General features: G+C 41.0%; 1 protein-coding gene across 3 annotated transcripts in view; it reads left to right on the top strand.

Annotated features, from left to right (window-relative positions):
- Positions 1–17,915, top strand: part of foxp4 (forkhead box P4) — a 130,646-nt gene that overhangs the window by 97,591 nt on the left and 15,140 nt on the right. For all 3 annotated transcript variants that reach the window (XM_079844359.1, XM_079844358.1, XM_079844360.1), the window contains exons 9-14: positions 1,347–1,451; positions 10,029–10,116; positions 14,288–14,371; positions 17,025–17,226; positions 17,334–17,410; positions 17,681–17,782. In XM_079844359.1, coding sequence (XP_079700485.1) covers positions 1,347–1,451; positions 10,029–10,116; positions 14,288–14,371; positions 17,025–17,226; positions 17,334–17,410; positions 17,681–17,782 — 658 coding nt within the window. The remainder of the gene's footprint in view (positions 1–1,346; positions 1,452–10,028; positions 10,117–14,287; positions 14,372–17,024; positions 17,227–17,333; positions 17,411–17,680; positions 17,783–17,915) is intronic.

The following is a 17,915-nucleotide window of genomic DNA, read 5'->3' on the forward strand; positions in this document are numbered from 1 at the left end:
GTGTCATTGGAGGCCCTCCAAACAAATACAGCCAAATAAATCCACACACACCAGCAGCACTATCACACACCCCACCCTGTCATGCTACACGGACATGGCTAAACAGAAAGAAAAGCACGCCCTCCATCATGTTTTCTTCTAACACTGTTCTCCCTGACTTGGCCTAACACGTTTACGCACAAACACACACACACTCGCAACTCAAAAGGGAAGAAAAACTGTGCGGTGAGGCTAATGCATGGCACATGTGGACAGTGTGGTTGCCAGTAGTTTGTAATGTCTAGCGCTCGAGCAGCTTCTGAATTGCGTGGGCCGTCTACTGCCAGCACATCTGATGAAGAGGTGGAGGGAGCATGTGTGTGCCGCATCAGGAGGGCCTCATCTGCAACCAAGCTGCTTTATATTAAGCAGCACTCTGATGTGGAATTGGGAAGAGTTCCCCAGACCTTCAACCGCCACAAGCTGCACTCCCCCCCTTTAGCCCCCTGCCCATGCTTAGCAACAGTCAGACACATGACGAAGGATTCTGTGGTCCCTGCCCTCGCAAAAAAAACCAAGCTACATGCTAGCAAGTGGCGGTTGGCCAGGCCCGAAATGAAAAATTGCTGGATGAGACTGCTGGCAGGAGTTCGGGGTTGATCCGTTATGGGTCTCTACAGAAGCCGGGCCAGAGAGACCCGTTCCAGACTTCTCGGCCACAGAGCGCACAGTGGCTGTATCTCAAATGAAACAAAACCATAGCGTTTATCCCCAGGCCCCACCAGCAGGCCCTGTCAGCACATCAGCAGCCTCCTTATCCGTACTCCCGTTGTTACCAAGAAACAGCTGAAGATCATCCACGTTCGTTCGTAATTAGATAGCGGTGTGTTGTTCCTGGCCGCATCTGAGACATTTGAACCCGAGTCGTAGTGCAAGATGCTAATACGATGATATACACTTACCATTGGAAGCCTGTCAGTCACGATTATGGAAAGCCGGCTGTTTTTTTGTATTTTTTTTACATTTACCAGGTCCTCTCAAACTGCATTTGTTCAAAGCTTCCTGAAGGACTGGCTCAAAGCTATCGGCTTTCCCAGACAGGGAACGTTCGAGACTGTTTCCATTGCTTCATTGCTTTGTATTAGTCGCATGTGTGTGAGACTACCATGCCGACTGCCTGAAAAAACTGCAATAAGATATCGACCCCAATGAGTTGTTTTGATTAAGCAAGCAGGTGTTTAGATGTTTTTGAAGAATTGAGTTTGTAATTTCTGCTTCTTCAAACAAAATCGTTTTCCTTATGTAAAAGTTTAGTGTGACATAATCATTTAGAGTTCAAATAACCAGATCTTGTTTCTCTTTCTCAGCTCGACCCACGAGGAACACACAGCCTCCCACCCGCTCTACGGACACGGCGAGTGCAAGTGGCCCGGCTGCGAGGCGCTCTGCGAGGACATGGGCCAGTTCATCAAGTGAGTGACAGCTGTCCATCAAATCCACTCCAGAAGCATGTCATGTGCTACATTCACGTCAAACCTTGTAACTCGCGTAAAACCCCCAGCCGAGCTGCAGAGCATTCATCATTGTCCGCTGCGTCCCGCAAAACAAGTCTCTGGCTGTTAGCATTTCCCTCTGTCAATGTGCATTCATCCTTTTTTCGATGAGCTTGCAGATCGCTTGTAAACTAAAGCCTTCTCTTGCGCTGAAGTAAGTGTGTGGATGAGAGGAAAGGCAATAAGAAAGCCGGGCGGCTGACAGCCATGTTCAGGTGTGATGTTTGAACAGACAAGAGACGAATGAATTCCACAGGGAGGTGGGGGGTGCAAGGTTATTGCTGAAGAGAGCGTGAGACATTCGCCAGCGCTGTGGGACTGTACTCGTGTATGAAAAAAGAGTGCTAACGCTTGATAGACAGGTATTTCACAGTCAGAGGACACAATCAGAGTAAACTAGAGTGCCCTCTGTAGAGTTACAAGCAAATGCGTAGTATGTCACAGACTATAAATGTGTACACACCTTTTGGTTTTCCTTAAAGATTATAAATAGAGAGAAATAGAATTTTTTTTAAAATAATTTTATTAGAATTGTATAGTTATCAAAGAATCCTGGAAAAAAAACATGTATATATATATATATATATTAGTGGTGGGCCGTTATCGGCATTAACGTGCTGCGTTAACATGAGACTGTTATCGATAAAAAAAATATCGCTGTTAATCTATTCTCAAAGTTGGGTTGGGAGCTGGGTCTATACTACGCAAGCTATAATGACTTTCACCTTGATATTTTAGCGCGGATGTATACCTAGCCGAATTGCACTGTAGGGGGCGAGAGAACGAGTCTTCGAACCTGTGTGTATGCCTACTAGTGTTGTCAAAAATATCGCTATTCCGCTATGTATCGATACTGAAATATCTGAAACGATACAATACTCATTTTCTACAGTATCGATATCAGCTGCGCTCTCCTCTCTTCTCCGACCGACAGCAAGTTGACACGCACCCGCCTCCTCTCATTCAGTCCAGTTAACCCTCTGAACATTGTGAATGGGTGTTCTGCTGGATTATTCTTCATGACAGCGTGTTAGTATTGGTGTGACCGGTCTGAATTTCGCGTGGGATTGCACATAACGTTAATTCTACTAATTCCCGCAGATTTCGTGCTCACATCTGAAGGGCACACACACATACCGTAATAAAGCCGCCTCTGACATACAAGTGCAAAAATGAGCTCCTTTTTCCATCTTATTAATGGTCAAATACACTCAAAAAATGTCTCAATGCCCATCTTGGTGAGTTTTAACATTAACACAGTCGTAACCAGCTCACATGAACAGTGTTTGGGATCCATGCGTGCGTCAGGTCTTAAAGGGACAGAAGTTATTTATTATTCAAACTACAAAAAGAAAAACGATCACTTACGAGTAAACTACACATATTCTGAATGCCTTCGGCAGAATTCAAATGAGCCATTTTAATCTAGATTAATCTAGATTAATTCCAATATTACAGTAATATTAATCTAGATTAAAACAATTAATCTATGCCCACCACTAATATATATATATGTATATATTTCTGAAGGATCATTATAATAATCTACTAATAATGGTTACAGTAATGGCTGTTAAAAATTCAGCATTGGCATCACAGAAATGCATTACATGTTAAAATATATTAAAATACAAAACAGTTATTTTAAATCGTAATACTATTTTACAATATTACATGTTTTCAATGAATTCTTGGTTTGCATAAGAGACAACTGTGAAAAATTCACAAAAAAAACTGACCCCAAATTTTTCAAACATTATCATACAATATAAAATTATGACAGCTAAATAAAAGTTTAAAAATTAATTATTTTGTAATACAGTCTAGGTACACAGTCATTTTTTTGCCTAAAAAAAGTTATCTCTGATGTGACCATACTACTTTTTTTTTACTACTACTATACAAATAGTACTAATACTAATATCTTTTTGAAGTAACATTTTTTTTAATTGATTAATTTAGTTTAAATTTTTGAGCCTGTTCATTTCTGAATTCAAATGTGAGCAGCGTGAAATAACTCCATAATTGAACTTTATGGCTTTCACAACACTTTTTCCCAAAGGTTCAGCTTAATACTTTTGCACAGGAAACTAGTTTACACATTCCCTGCTAGTAACCATAGAGACAGATGTCCGGTTCTTTTCTTGTTGACCTGTCCTGCGGTCAAGAGGAACAGTGTGTGTGTGGTGTGGTATGCGCTGTGTGTGTGTGTGTCTGATCAGGTAGCTACCTGCAACTCTTCAATGCTGTCAGAGGCCGATTAGCTCCCCACTCCCATAATTCTCCCTCTCCATTCTTGAGCGCTCCACTGCTGGGTCAAACAAATTGTTTTCACGCTTCGTTAGTGGTATACTTAATTAGCTCATTTACAATTAGAAGCCTTTGTTTCTTGGATACAAGCAAAGACATCAAAAAGAGTCTCCCTCCTCTCCTCTATCTCCCTTTTCCCAATCTTCTTTCTTCTCGCCATCTCTTTTTCTTTGCGCGTGTGTTTGCCAGTTTGGGGTCTTTAGGGATGCTTGGAGGGGTGGGGGGGGGGGCGAGAGGAGATAAAGAGAGGAAGAGATCAGACAGGGAAGGCGATGTAAACAGTCCCATTGTCTCTGTGTGTTAAAATAATGAGACTTCACAGTGGAAAGTCCTGACATGTCCGCCTGTCACAGGGGTGCGAGCCAGCCATTGCTGTGGCCTCAGCGGGCTCGAGGCTCGCAACGCAACTGCTATTTATTTTCTCTTCCTCTCCCTTGAACACCTCCTTTGATATCCAGCAGGTCAGCTCCATCTCTTACAGTAGTCGGGCGTTCTTGTCCGTTAATGAGTGGCGGTCACATCCTCGTGTTTTTATTTATTTAGCCCTCGCATCATCTTTTGACTCCAGGGCTGCGCTTCCTCGAGGGGACTGCTGTATTGACAAGCCGGAAAGATGTGTATGTAAATTTCCTCCGGTCGTCCCTGGTGACGGGGGTGAAGAGCGTGCTCGGTGCACGCGGGCGGGAGAGGGAAGCACGTATGATAGTCGCTGACATGCACATCAAAGAGCCGGAGAGTCTGGGAAAGTTTTAAGAGTAAAGCTGTTGTTTGGTTGCGCGGTGTCTCATTTCACATAGCCTCAGGGCAAGCGGAGAGAGAGAGGGGGGGGCATGAGATAAGAAAGGAGGGGGTGACAGATATTGCCATCAGTGCCGTGCACCCTGGCCTAGTCAGAACACTTTAGTCATCGCTAAAGACAGGAAGAGAGGTCTCGCTCTCTCTCTCTCTCTCTCTCTCTCTCTCTTCTTGTGTTCTTTTTGTCTATTCTATAGCCCCATCTGGCTGCCTGCCACTTATAGTAGGAAATTAGGCCCACATGGAGTCGGTGCCCGCTGTACGAACGCCCGCCATTCACAAAGCTCTACACATCTCTCGCCCCCATGCATGTTCATTTTGGGTAATTTAATAATGCTTTTAGCTTCCAATAACGGGGACATTCACACAGAATGTGTTCTTTTTGTACTATTTTTTTAATTGTTGATCTATCTAAACATGCGCTGGATGAATATTTTTTACAGTCACGTTTTTCAACATGAACAGAGTGTTTTTAAGTCTTAACTGTTTTGAAGTGTTTAACTGTTTTAACTGTTCCGTTAGGGAGTCGATTGTACTGAACATGTTGCATTTGGAAACACGGATTATAAATGTATTAATGTATAACATAATATAAATTTGTTATATGTTATGATATATGTTATGTTATACTATGTTATGTTATGTTATATATTATATTATATTATATATTATATTATATTTATTATATTTTAAGTATATCATCGATTGCATGAACTGTTTGCCTTAAGTCGCTTTGGATAAGAGCGTCTGCCAAATGCATAAATGTTTATTATCAAATAGGCAAGTGTCATTCTGACCATGACTAAGTCTCTCTTCTAAGGTATGGGTGACAAATAATTAACAGTTACTACTGTATACATGCTACTGATGCTTGCCCCGCCCACTGATTATTCTGATTGGTCCAGTGTCTTAAAAACTGACCTTGAAGAGGAACCTGTTTTGAGTTGGCTGAGCATCTTATGGTACTCATGCACAAGACACAGAAGAAACACTGAGACAGTGCAACGATCAGAGACATCTATCTTGTACAAAACTATATTAAAAAGCAGTATAGTTAAACACATAAAACATGCCCTGTGTGAACAGTCACGCTCATCTCTGTTTAACACCATTTAACAACTTTTTAAATCCATTTCAGAGAATTCCCCTCAAAATCAGTTCAGAAAATGCTTTAAAACGTCTTTCAGTTTCATCTGGACATGATATCAGATGAAATCTCAGTTTTTTATTTTTCTCTGACTAGAGTGGTGTGAGAATAAAACATTCATTCACTCTTAATCTTCATCCTGTCTCTCTCTCTCTCTCTCTCTCTCTCTCTCTCTCTCTCTCTCTCTCTCTCTCTCTCTCTCTCTCTCTCTCTCTATCTCACACACTCCCGTCTTGAGCTCTTTAATGATGTTCAATTTTCTCTGGCATGCCAGGACGACATGTGTTAGAATACTCAAGCCCTTTGTCGGGCTGGATTGTGACTGTTTTTTCTGTGACCGTTGTAAATGCTCCTCAAATCCCTGTTGGGGTGCAGGGAGTAAACACTGCCTCATTGTCGGGTCTCTCGGAAAAACGCTGCTACTGTTTATTATGAGCCATAAAATTTGTGGTCTGTTCCTTTATTCAGAAAAAGGGAGAGAGGTGGGGGGCTGGGGAAGGGAGAGTAAGATGAGATCATGTTTTTGTTATTATCATCATGTGCTTGCGGGGAAAAAATGTCTATCTGCGCCTGGATTAGTCGAGTGGGTGACATCATTGTTTTTGTTTAATTTCTCATGAGAGAACGAATGCGTACCCCTCTTTTCCTACAGTCGGACACTCAAAACGGTTGTCATGCGGAGGGTGTCAGGGAGATAAAGCAGGCCGGGATCACATTGAGTGTGTATTGCGAAGGTTAAGATCCTGCCGCTCACACACACTTCCGTTTGTCGCTCTCCCGCCGTGCAGGGAACTTCACTCATGGGCCACCCACGCCAATGAAGAGAGTTCTGAAAAATGCAGGAATTCCCTCACGAATGAAGGTGTCGGATGAGATTGGCTGCACCAATGTTGTGCTTAATATCTGATAACTTAATGTCTGAATAAATTAAACATTGAAAGCTAAAATCAGTCGAGTGAACTGCTACAAGTGAATTTACATTCAAATGTACAGTATGAAAAATGGATTTAAAGATTTGGTTTAAGCAAGCATTAGTTAATGGAAAAGGTAATCCAAAAATAGGGGACATGAGCATTATACACAACATTACAGGGAGTGCAGAATTATTAGGCACGTTGATTTTCTGATCATATTTTTTTTCCAGGCACATTTGACCAATTCCAAACCACAGTAATCCTAATAACTACTATTGATTTAGTATTTAATAATGTATAAGTGATATATAATTGTTCATGAAGGCTGGAAATGAAAAACACCTTATATTCAGGTGTGCAGAATTATTAGGCATGTTTTCTTTTACAGATAAATTGAGCCAAAAAAGAGATTTAACTCCGACTGAAAAGTCAAAAAGTATTAAATGCCCATGAGAAGGATGCAATACTAATGCAATACTAGACATTGCAGTTAAGGCATGACCATTGGACAGTGAAATGCTCGTTGGGTCAGCAGGATCTGACAAAAACAGGTGGTGAAGAAAAGACACCTGTTAACTGCAAAAGAATTAAGAATTAAGGTGAAGAATTAAGGGTGAAACCATCAGGAACCCTTTAGTCTCCAGCGCCACCATTTTCCAAAGCTGCAACCTACCTGGAGTCTCCAGAAGTGCAAGGTGTCAGGATCTCAGAGACTTCAGTTAGGTAAAGAATCCTAAAAAATGACCCCCACTAGATAAGAATCACAAGCTGAAGTGTTGTAAAATACATGAAGGTTTTTTTATAGGCTTTATGGACTGATAGGTTGAGAGTGACTCTTGAAGGACCAGCACCACATCCTCTAGCACCACTGTTTGAAGAATTCATCTTCCAGAATCTGGCAGTACGTTTTGGGAGTTCATTTTTAGTCCATCTCTGCAAAACGGACTTCAGGATGAACTAAAATGAACTCCCAAAAAGTACTGCCAGATTCTGGAAGATGAATTCTTCAAACAGTGGTACTAGAGGATGAGGAGCTGGTCCTTCAAGAGTCACTCTCAACCTATCTGTCCATAAAGCCTATAAAAAAACCTTCTTCATGTATTTTACAACACTTCAGCTTGTGATTCTTATTTAGTGGGGGTCATTTTTTAGGATTCTTTACCTAACTGAAGTCTCTGAGATCCTGACACCTTGCACTTCTGGAGACTCCAGGTAGGTTGCAGCTCTGGAAAATGGTGGCGCTGGAGACTAAAGGGTTCCTGATGGTTTCACCCTTAATTCTTCACCTTAATTCTTCATTCTTTTGCAGTTAACAGGTGTCTTTTCTCCGCCACATGTTTTTGTCTGACCCTGCTGACCCAAAGAGCATTTCACTGTCCAATGGTCATGCCTTAACTGCAATGTCTAGTATTGCATTAGTATTGCATCCTTCTCATGGGCATTTAATACTTTTTGACTTTTCAGTCGGAGTTAAATCTCTTTTTTGGCTCAATTTATCTGTAAAAGAAAACATGCCTAATAATTCTGCACACCTGAATATAAGGTGATTTTCATTTCCAGCCTTCATGAACAATTATATATCACTTATACATTATTAAATACTAAATCAATAGTAGTTATTAGGATTACTGTGGTTTGGAATTGGTCAAATGTGCCTGGAAAAAAAAATATGATCAGAAAATCAACGTGCCTAATAATTCTGCACTCCCTGTATAATGTACAGTATGAGAAATGGGGTAGAGAATGATAAAACGTTATTTTAATCGAATGTTCATTTCTCCTATTTCTCGGATTACCTTTGCCATCAACTAATGCTCATATATAATACAACTTTAAAAAATTTCATTTTTAATAAAACTGTTCATTGTAATCTTTAGCAAATCTCAAAAAGAATATACATTTTTCATTATAGGAGAAATGAGCATGCACAATTAAAGTAATACTCATAAAGATTTTGCTTTATAATGCTTTCAGAAAGGGAGCATTGTAATTCCTCTACTCATCTTCTATATCTTCCTTGACCCTTGACCTCAGAGTCATTAAACCTCACCAGGTGTGTGGTTAGAAGTTGGGAGGGCCTCCTTCTACACCTGGAGGGATTAATGACATCATCGCTCAAATGCTTCATGACATCATCGTTTGGATGTTATATGGATATATAATTGTGTTTATATGCATGCAGGGGTTCATTTGTCTGATTTTAAGCATGGGAAAGTTGTAAATAAAATGGGCGGGATGAGACAGATGGCGTCGTATCTGACACAGTCCCTTTAAGTTCTTTCTTTTTTCTTCAGTTTTGCTTCCTCATTTTGGTTCCTGCATCATCTGTTTGTTTTGCTTTGTTTTGGAGTTTTGTTTTGGATTGCTTCATAAAGAAAACATGACTTGAATAACTTCGGGCAAAGCTCACCCATCTGAGGCAGCGCTTGATGAGTAAAACAAATGAAGTCATATCCAGGTGGTTTTTTTCCCCCCATTTTCAACTCCCACTCAGAGTTCATGGACTACGGCACTTTCTGACAAAAAAACAAAACCCGTTTCCAAAATAATATCCCACTCCAGCTGCATTTCAACTGAATAACAGAAACATTAGGACACTAGATTAGACCTAATATCAAGAGACAATCATGTCTAAAGTTATATTCATCTCTTACGATGAGTGATGGTAAACACGGTTAGACAATAAATAAAACTATTTGCAAAGTAGACTTTCAGCAAACAGTGTAGGGGTACATTCGTTCATATGACAATCCTCAGCGGAAAACCCCTTTTTCCGCATCTTTCATGTTCTAATATTGTTTTTATTTTCTTTCGAGAGGAAATTGAGTTTATACGCCTAGTGAAAAGTGTTTTCGACTGGAAATCCACTATTGTTAGGGGTTTCCTCTGAGAGGGCCGTTGTGATCCCAAGAGAATTCAGTTAAATATTTCTACTCCAAAATGGAAAAATAAAGCACTATCTGTGCTTGTATTTTGATTTATGTGAAGTCATGGTTTGCCATGACGCCGCAACTAGATCTCTGATGGCTCAGTGACCTCTGTGTTTGGGTAAGTGTGTGTGTAGTCAGGACTAGACGCACGGGCATGTAGTGTTAACACGTTAGCATACACAGCAGAAACTGCGAGGCAATCCCAAAAGGCTGAGACACAGCAGTGTGTGTGTGTGTGTGTGTGCACTGTATCAGGCAGGTCAGCGACACGGTTTGTGGCAGATGGTCCAAATATGCTTACAGATCTCCCTCTGGGAGTTTAGATAGGGTCGTGGATTGATCTAGTAGACTGTGTATCAGGATATGTCATCACATGTTTGTGTTTCTCTCTCTCTCTCAGGCACCTGAACAGTGAACACGCCCTGGATGATCGCAGTACGGCCCAGTGCAGGGTCCAGATGCAGGTCGTTCAACAGCTGGAGATACAGGTGTGATGCGCGCACAAACGCAAAATCAACATTTCTCTAAATATCTTGCAAAAGCAATATTCAAGCCGCCTGACTACCTCTGTTCCTGTGTTTTCATTTACATTTACGCATTTGCCGCATGCTTTATCAAAAATGACTGTGTTTAGTGTATACGTTTTGGCCTCGTAATTATGTTGCAGGTAATTGAGTCATAAGTGTCAACTTTAGTAGATCAAGGCCTGAATTTGTGTTCAGCAATATGGTTAATGGATGCCGAGACTTGGTCTTCCAAGCCTACTATTTCACATACAAAACTGCACACTCACCCAGCTGGCATGATTTTCTGCCCATTACATGTCACATAAGTTGATAGAGATCACTGGAGCTTGTAATAGGAAGAGTGATGTAGAGTGCGGGTGCGAGAGAGGAGGCCAGAATATCTGCCTTTGATGGATCCCAATTAGAGGGTTTCCCAGCACCTCTCTCATCCCTCCTGCCGTGGACTCTCGGCAAGCACCATGGGCTGCCTGTCGTGCGCATATATACGTGGTGTCATCTCTAATGAGAGGGCTGGACATGGGAATTGCTTGAGACTTCCTCTGTGCGTTGCTCCACTCTTCTAATGCCGGCCTTAGTGCAAATTACAGACCTTTTTTCTAATCAGCTCAGTGTTTGTTTGTTGTATTGTTTTGTTTTTTAATAGGGCAGCATAATTCATCAGAAAAATAACCGAGATTACAATTGTGGTTGTCCTGCCACTTAAATTATTATTGTATGTAAATGATTAAATGAATTACATTCTTAAATAATTTAAACAATAACATTTAAATTAACAGTGTAAACAAATGTCACAGTTAATTGACATTTAAAACAGTAATAATAAATAATGAAAGTTAAATTAATAAAAAAAGACTAAGATAAAAGGTAGATGTTGTGTAAACAGAATTATTGTAAATAAAGGGAGTGTTTGAAAAACTCCAGAACTATCAGGATATTGTAATTTTTAATTGTATTTAATTTAAGAAGAATTTGGAGGAATTTTCAATGTAAGAGAGAATGTTCAAACGTGTCATTTCAGTGTTGTAACTGTTTATAACCCTGAAATGTGCTATGTTTAGTGATTTTATTGTCTGTGCGAGTAATTTGTTTGGACGCAGAGACTGTCAGAAGAGCGTCTAGTGACAGTTAGGATTGGTAGGCACTGACAGGACGTCGGTCAAGCACATTAGGTCGCACTAAAGAAACCGTTAGCTATGGAGGAGCTGCTCACACTCCTCAAGCACACGCCAAACCAAAACGCAGGTCAAGTAACCTTACCGTGCCTGCAGCGGTTGAATTCCTCTGCTTTTGGAGCTTTAGTCAACAACCTTAAAAAAAAAGCATGTCTCCTGGACGGGCTTACATTGAGACGGGCACTTCAGACCCTCCAGCTTTACATGGCAGAACTACTTCCCATCATCACTGCCAGTCAAACAGGCCTAGTAATTGGTCCGCTTCCCTTTTCTTTCCACACCACCTCCCTTTCATGTTCTCCATCTCGTCTCATTCCCAAAAATAAACCCCTCACAACAAAGCTCGTTCAAAAAACACTGCCCTGCCAGGCACGCTGGCAGCGAGCTCACTTTGTGGCCCACAAACAGCGTTTAAACACGTGTCCAGATCGATGCAGGGGTGATGAGAAGTGACAAGAGAGTCAGTCCATGTCCAAGCGTATTTCCTTTCATGTCTACCTCCGTCCTGTCACCTACTCTGCCCCCAACTCCCGAACAGCCCCGATGCCAACCCAGACAGACCAGAACCACTCTTCGCCAACCTGCTGTCTCTCCCAGCTCACCAGCTCAGATTTTCCACTGTTTTTATTACCCCGCTGACCAGCATGTGGCAGTCCCTCATTAAACACGCATATCAGCTAATGGGTGAATAAACAGCCCAGATCTGTGGATGACTCTAGCAACACTGGGCACAGTCGCAGAGCACAAGCACAACACAACAGTCTAATCCCATCCTTAGGATAATTTTTACAGTAGAGCTGCATATTGTTTACAGTACATATTTCATTAAAAAACAGCCAGTATTAGGTTGTGGAGTTTGCCAAGACAACCATCATTATTACTGTTGATAATATTGGGACTTTTCTTTTGACCACGGAGGACATCTAGCAAACCACCTGACCTAACAATGCTCTAGTAACAACCCAGAATAGCCTACCAACTCACTCAAAACACATTAGAGATCACCGAGAAACCCTAGCAATGCCCAGCAACCTACCATTAATCCTTAGCAACCCCCCCAATAACACCTACAACATCCATTAACAACCTAGGAACACCCTAGTAACTACCCAAACACCAATAAAAACACAAGACCCACCCACTTTTTACGATCAATGATATTGGACTCACTCACTTTTATCGTCTCTAATTCCGCACGTTTACCTACCCTTAACTGATAAACACTTATTATTAAACATGTTAGACGCTTTATTACACGTTTCTAATATTTTATCATTTTTATTGAAAATAAATGCCTTTCCGATCTGATATGTGATGGGAAAAGGGAGTAGAGTGAGTTCGGCAAAAGGCGGACTCGAACCTCAGGTCGATTTGCGTCAAAACTTGAAGTCATGCGTCTTACCCCTACACTATTACCGCTCTCAATGATACAGTGATTTCCGTAATTTTGTACTTAATGTAAATGGCATCTACTCTAGTACATTTTTTCTGAGAGAGGACCCACCCACATTGTTTTTGCTTCCCACACCCATGCTCTAGTAAAAAACCCAGATTGGCCTAAAAACCACTCTAAAAAACACCCTAGCAACCACTTAGCAATGGCCAGCAATCTTCGATAACACCTTAGAAACCACCTAGAAACCCCCTTGTAACCACCCATAACACTGCCAAACACCCAGTAATGCTCTGTAACCAACCAGAACACCCTGCCAACCACCTAGCAATTCTCTTACAACCCAGAATAGCATATCAGCCACTCAAAACACCCTAGCAACCATCCAGAAACCGTAGCAACGTCCTAGTAACCACCCATAACACCTTTAAACCCACCTAAGCAATTCTCTAGTAACAAAACAGAATAATTTGACATCGTCAATGATGTTTGCATGACAACATTTTTCTTCAGAAGAAAATTATTATTATTATTCTAATTTATTATTATAGCTACAGTCTCTCGTATGTGCAGAGCTGTTTTTCTGTGTGGAAAAAATGGCACTTTTAGTGCCACTAAAGTATACGGTGCCAGTCTTGGAGCATTTTGACATAATGTGTCGCCCCTGATTAAGAGGGGCCAGCTGCCTCCACATTTCCTCTAAATGGCGGTTAGGAATGTCAAACGAGGGCGACTGTGGTTACAGGGCAAGTGTCTCTGAAAGAGACGCTGCAATCGAGAGAAAAGAGGAAGAGAGGGAAGAAGGACGGTGAGAGAGCTGTTTTCTCCCGGAGGTATCAAGAGCTGTGAAACGGCATGTCAACATCCCTGTGAGCTGACTCAGTTAACAGGCGGAATGCAAAATTATCCTCACAAGAGAATATCTAGAGTCACTGCCGCCTCCTCTCAAGGCGCCCACAAGAGAGGCACACACTATGACGACACTCACTTTTTAATGTGCTGTATTGGCGTGACAAATAATTGTACACTTGAGCTGCCAAAGCTCTAGCAGCTGCATATAATGAAAACAGTGTGAAACAAAAACAACATGTATAAATGAAGTAAAATTAGACAATATTTTGGCTAATTGAAAAGTTGAGGTCTTATGTTGAATGCTATTGAAAAGTAAAGATAAAAGGATAGCATCAAATTATATATTATATAATTATTCATTTTCATTTTTTTTTATATAAAAAGGTATTATATAGCTTATATGCTAACTCATTTTTATTTATTACCTTTTATTGTACAATATATTTTTAATATTTACAGTGTTCTTATAATCTTATTTATTGTACTGTATTTATCAACAGTAATATAATTGCCGTGTCAGGCTGTTTGGATGTTTTGATAGCAATACATTTATGCAGAAATCAATGTACAAATGGTTTACTTATCGTTGCCTCTGCATATTAAACTGGACACATGGACAAATGTAAACACTTCACCTTTATGTATTTGGTCTATGTAAAAACTGCTTGTTGCTCTTTTTATCTAATGTGTGTGTGTATATGTGTGTTGTCTATAGCTGTCCAAAGAGAGCGAGCGTTTGCAGGCCATGATGACCCACCTGCACATGCGTCCATCAGAGCCAAAGCCTTTCAACCAACCTGTGAGTTCATGATCTACCTTCTACCATCTCATTCTTACATCCTCTGATAACCTGTGTTTTGTGTGTGTCTGTATTTTTTTGCACGTTAACTGTTCAGCGCACAGTATGATCATTAAATCAGCTGTGTGAGGTACAAAAGAGCGCTCTCTGTTGGAGAAAGGAGGAAGTGCTGTATTCTTATCTGCCGTCTTCTCTGTGTGTGTGTGCTTGGATTGTGTTCCTGGAGAGCTGGCTAAACTCTATAGTCTCATTGCGGACCCCATTCGTGTATACATGCTCATATCTTTTCACCTTTTTCTTGCACCTTATGAAAGTAAGAAATCATTTATTCAAGCAAGCCGTTAAGCACCTTCAACTCAAGTGTTGCGATGGGCTCTTACAGATTGAGTTTTCTTTGTACAGCTTCAGCTGCTTTCCTTCCATCCACTTTAGAAGAACGCTTGTGTACTTCAAGGCGCTTGTATTTACATGTCACGGTGTAAAAGAAAGTGAGTGTTTTGGGCTGGACTTAGTAGATAATTCACATCGCTGCTTCATATGAAGGCATCACAATGCATTTCCCCCTCAAGCCACCAGCTGGCTGTGCAATTATTAGGAATCTAATGAATATTTCACGCTGAGATTGATGAGGAGTCTTATTAAAATACGAAGATGTTGAAATTAATTGTCAATTAGAAGTGGAGTGTCTTAATTTGAGGGGATATAAATGAAGGCGGAGGGCGAAAGTAGGCCGCGTCTCCTGTTTGGAGACAAATTCTCTGGATCAGCTGCCATTAGACGGTAATGGGAAACAGCGACCGGGCCGGGCCGAGTGACCTATAAGAGAATGAGGGAGAGAGAGAATGAAAAAATGATAATTGTGAGTGTGATCAAGAGAGAGAATTAGCATTAAGTGGTAAGGGTGAGCATTAGGGCGGAGCTTAGCACAAGCTCAAACCCGTGTGTGGCATTGACCGCTATTAAGATCGTTTGGGTGTTTGGCACAGCAGACTGGCGCGGCTCCAGCGTTAATTAAGTACCTGTTAAACCATTTTGCTCCCCTAATTACTGGAGATGGGCCAGGTTGGCTCCTGTGGCAATGAGAATATAGAGAAAAGAGGGCTGGCACTGTTTAATTCGCCATATTAGCTTCAACCCCGCTACGCCCGCCCCTCCTCTCGTTCGCTCTATCTCTCGCTGCTCACACGTGCACATGATGGTTTTAATTAGAGCAAAACAAGCAACCCCGAAAAAGACTCCCTGAGCGATGGGGAAAGCTGTTTCCTAGCGCTCCGTGCCCGCCGAAGCTAATTGGGCAGAGCAGGGCCACAATGAGGGCGGGTAACCGCAAGCGTTGTTTGTTGCCAGATTGTTGTTTTACCCCCTCCTACCATGTATCGCTTTGTTTTGCTCCTCTTGTGTGGCTTTAATTGCAGACATTGTGTCACAGAGGAGCCTCGCTTGTGCCTGCGTGTGTCTGAGAAACACGATTTGCGGGGTGCTTTGTTTGAATTTCACCGGGTGAACAGGATCATCTTATAATGGAGTCATTGTGCCAACTGCTTTTGGCATGGATGTGTTGGCACGGATCGCAGGATGTGCTTCTCACAGCGGGAGAGCAATGACAATTTGACGATGATTATATTTCCTGGTTTGTAATTGCAATGCTGGAGATCACTGTACACCACGAAGATGCGAATTAGAATCAAGGCTGAGAGGAGACTTCACGTGCGCCAAATAGAGGGAGACCGTGTTTTTGCACTGTCATTGTTTTGTTTTGTAAACAAAACAAAAAAATACAAGCAAATGCATTGAATACAATGCCATATTAACTCATCCCAAACATAAAACACACTTTAAGTTGTATATGCAAAAAAAAATAATTCAAACAATTACCCGCTTAATACACATAAAACCTTATTATTTGGACACAATTACATATATACTACAGATACATATTATTATATATTATGAATACTATAGTATAATATGTAGTATTATTATTATTATTATTAGGCATGCCAACATCCTTGTAATTGGATAATAAACATTCAGACATCTATTTTCTAGTATTTTTGAGTGTTAATGCAAGGTAGCATCAGTTTGATCAAAATTGACTGTAAAGACGATTATAATATTGCAGAATATTTCTATATCAATGAAATGCTGTTTCAAATGCTTTTAAACTTTCTGTTCATCAAATAATCCTGGGAAAAAAATACATTTCATGGTTTCCTTGATATAAATATTTAGCTGCTCAACTGTTTTTGACTATGATAATAATAAGAAATGTTTCTTGAGCACCAAATCATCATACGAATGGAAAAAATTACATTTTGAAATGTACTAAAATAGAAAACACTTATTTAAAATGTTAATAATATTTGACAATATATCTGTTTTACTGTATGTTTGATCAGAAAAACAGGTTAAAAAAAAAATCTTACTAACCCCAAACTTTTGAATGGTACCGTGCATGTTGTGATTTATATGTTGCTTGCAAAAAATGTCAAAATATATTGTTAGTTTTAAATGGCTGGTTATATTGAAACCTGCTAGCCAGCTAATGCTAACCAGCTTAATCCTGACCCTGGACCTCATTTTTTTTATGTAGTGTATGATATATAATTGGTTATTTTTATTGTTAATAAAGTTTCTTTTCTTTCTTGTCTAGCTGAACCTGGCCTCTAGCATGTCGCTGTCAAAAAGAGAAAGTGAGGGGTTTCCTGAGGGCTTGCCTCATCCCCCCACATCTGCCGCCACTCCCATCACCCCCATGAGGCAGGGACCCTCCGTCATCAGCTCCTCCAGCCTGCATGGAGTCGGACCCATCCGTCGGCGCAACTCCGACAAGTTCTGCACCCCCATCGCTTCAGGTCAGTGTCCCAAACGCACAAACTACAACTCATCACACTCTACGTACCGATTTCTACAACACCTGAAGTATATATGAAATAATTATGGCGGATTTGATCTGTTACAGAACTTGCACAGAATTGTGAATTCTACAAAAATGCTGACGTCAGGCCTCCATTCACCTACGCCTCCCTCATACGACACGTAAGTCGGCCTGTAGAAATCTGGACCGTGCGCTCTGTGCTCCAGTGCACTTTAGCAGAGTTCAAAGGTTTGTGCTGGTAACTAAGGATTTATGTGCATCTCTTAGCTCGGTGTCAGTCATGCTGAAACGTGTGGCACTATCCATAATGCACTGCCTGCCCGTCTGGAAACAGTCCATCAGCTAATGTCTCACTAATAACAGCCATTTGAATCACCTCTTGACACCTGCTCACACTCTCTCTTCCGCTCTCTCTTCACTTTATTCACCAGGCCATTCTGGAAGCCCCTGACCGACAGCTGACTCTAAACGAGATCTATAACTGGTTTACACGAATGTTCGCCTATTTCAGGAGAAACACAGCAACATGGAAGGTAATGTCCCATCAGATGAAAAAGTCAATATATTTTGCACATTGCTTTTGACTACAATGGCAGGTGCTTGGCTAGCACTGGACACACCTATAAACACTACCGTTCAAAGTTTTGGCCAGTAATATTTGTACTT

This window comes from Gobio gobio (assembly GCF_949357685.1).
Source record: "Gobio gobio genome assembly, chromosome: 19".
Lineage (NCBI taxonomy): Eukaryota > Metazoa > Chordata > Actinopteri > Cypriniformes > Gobionidae > Gobio > Gobio gobio.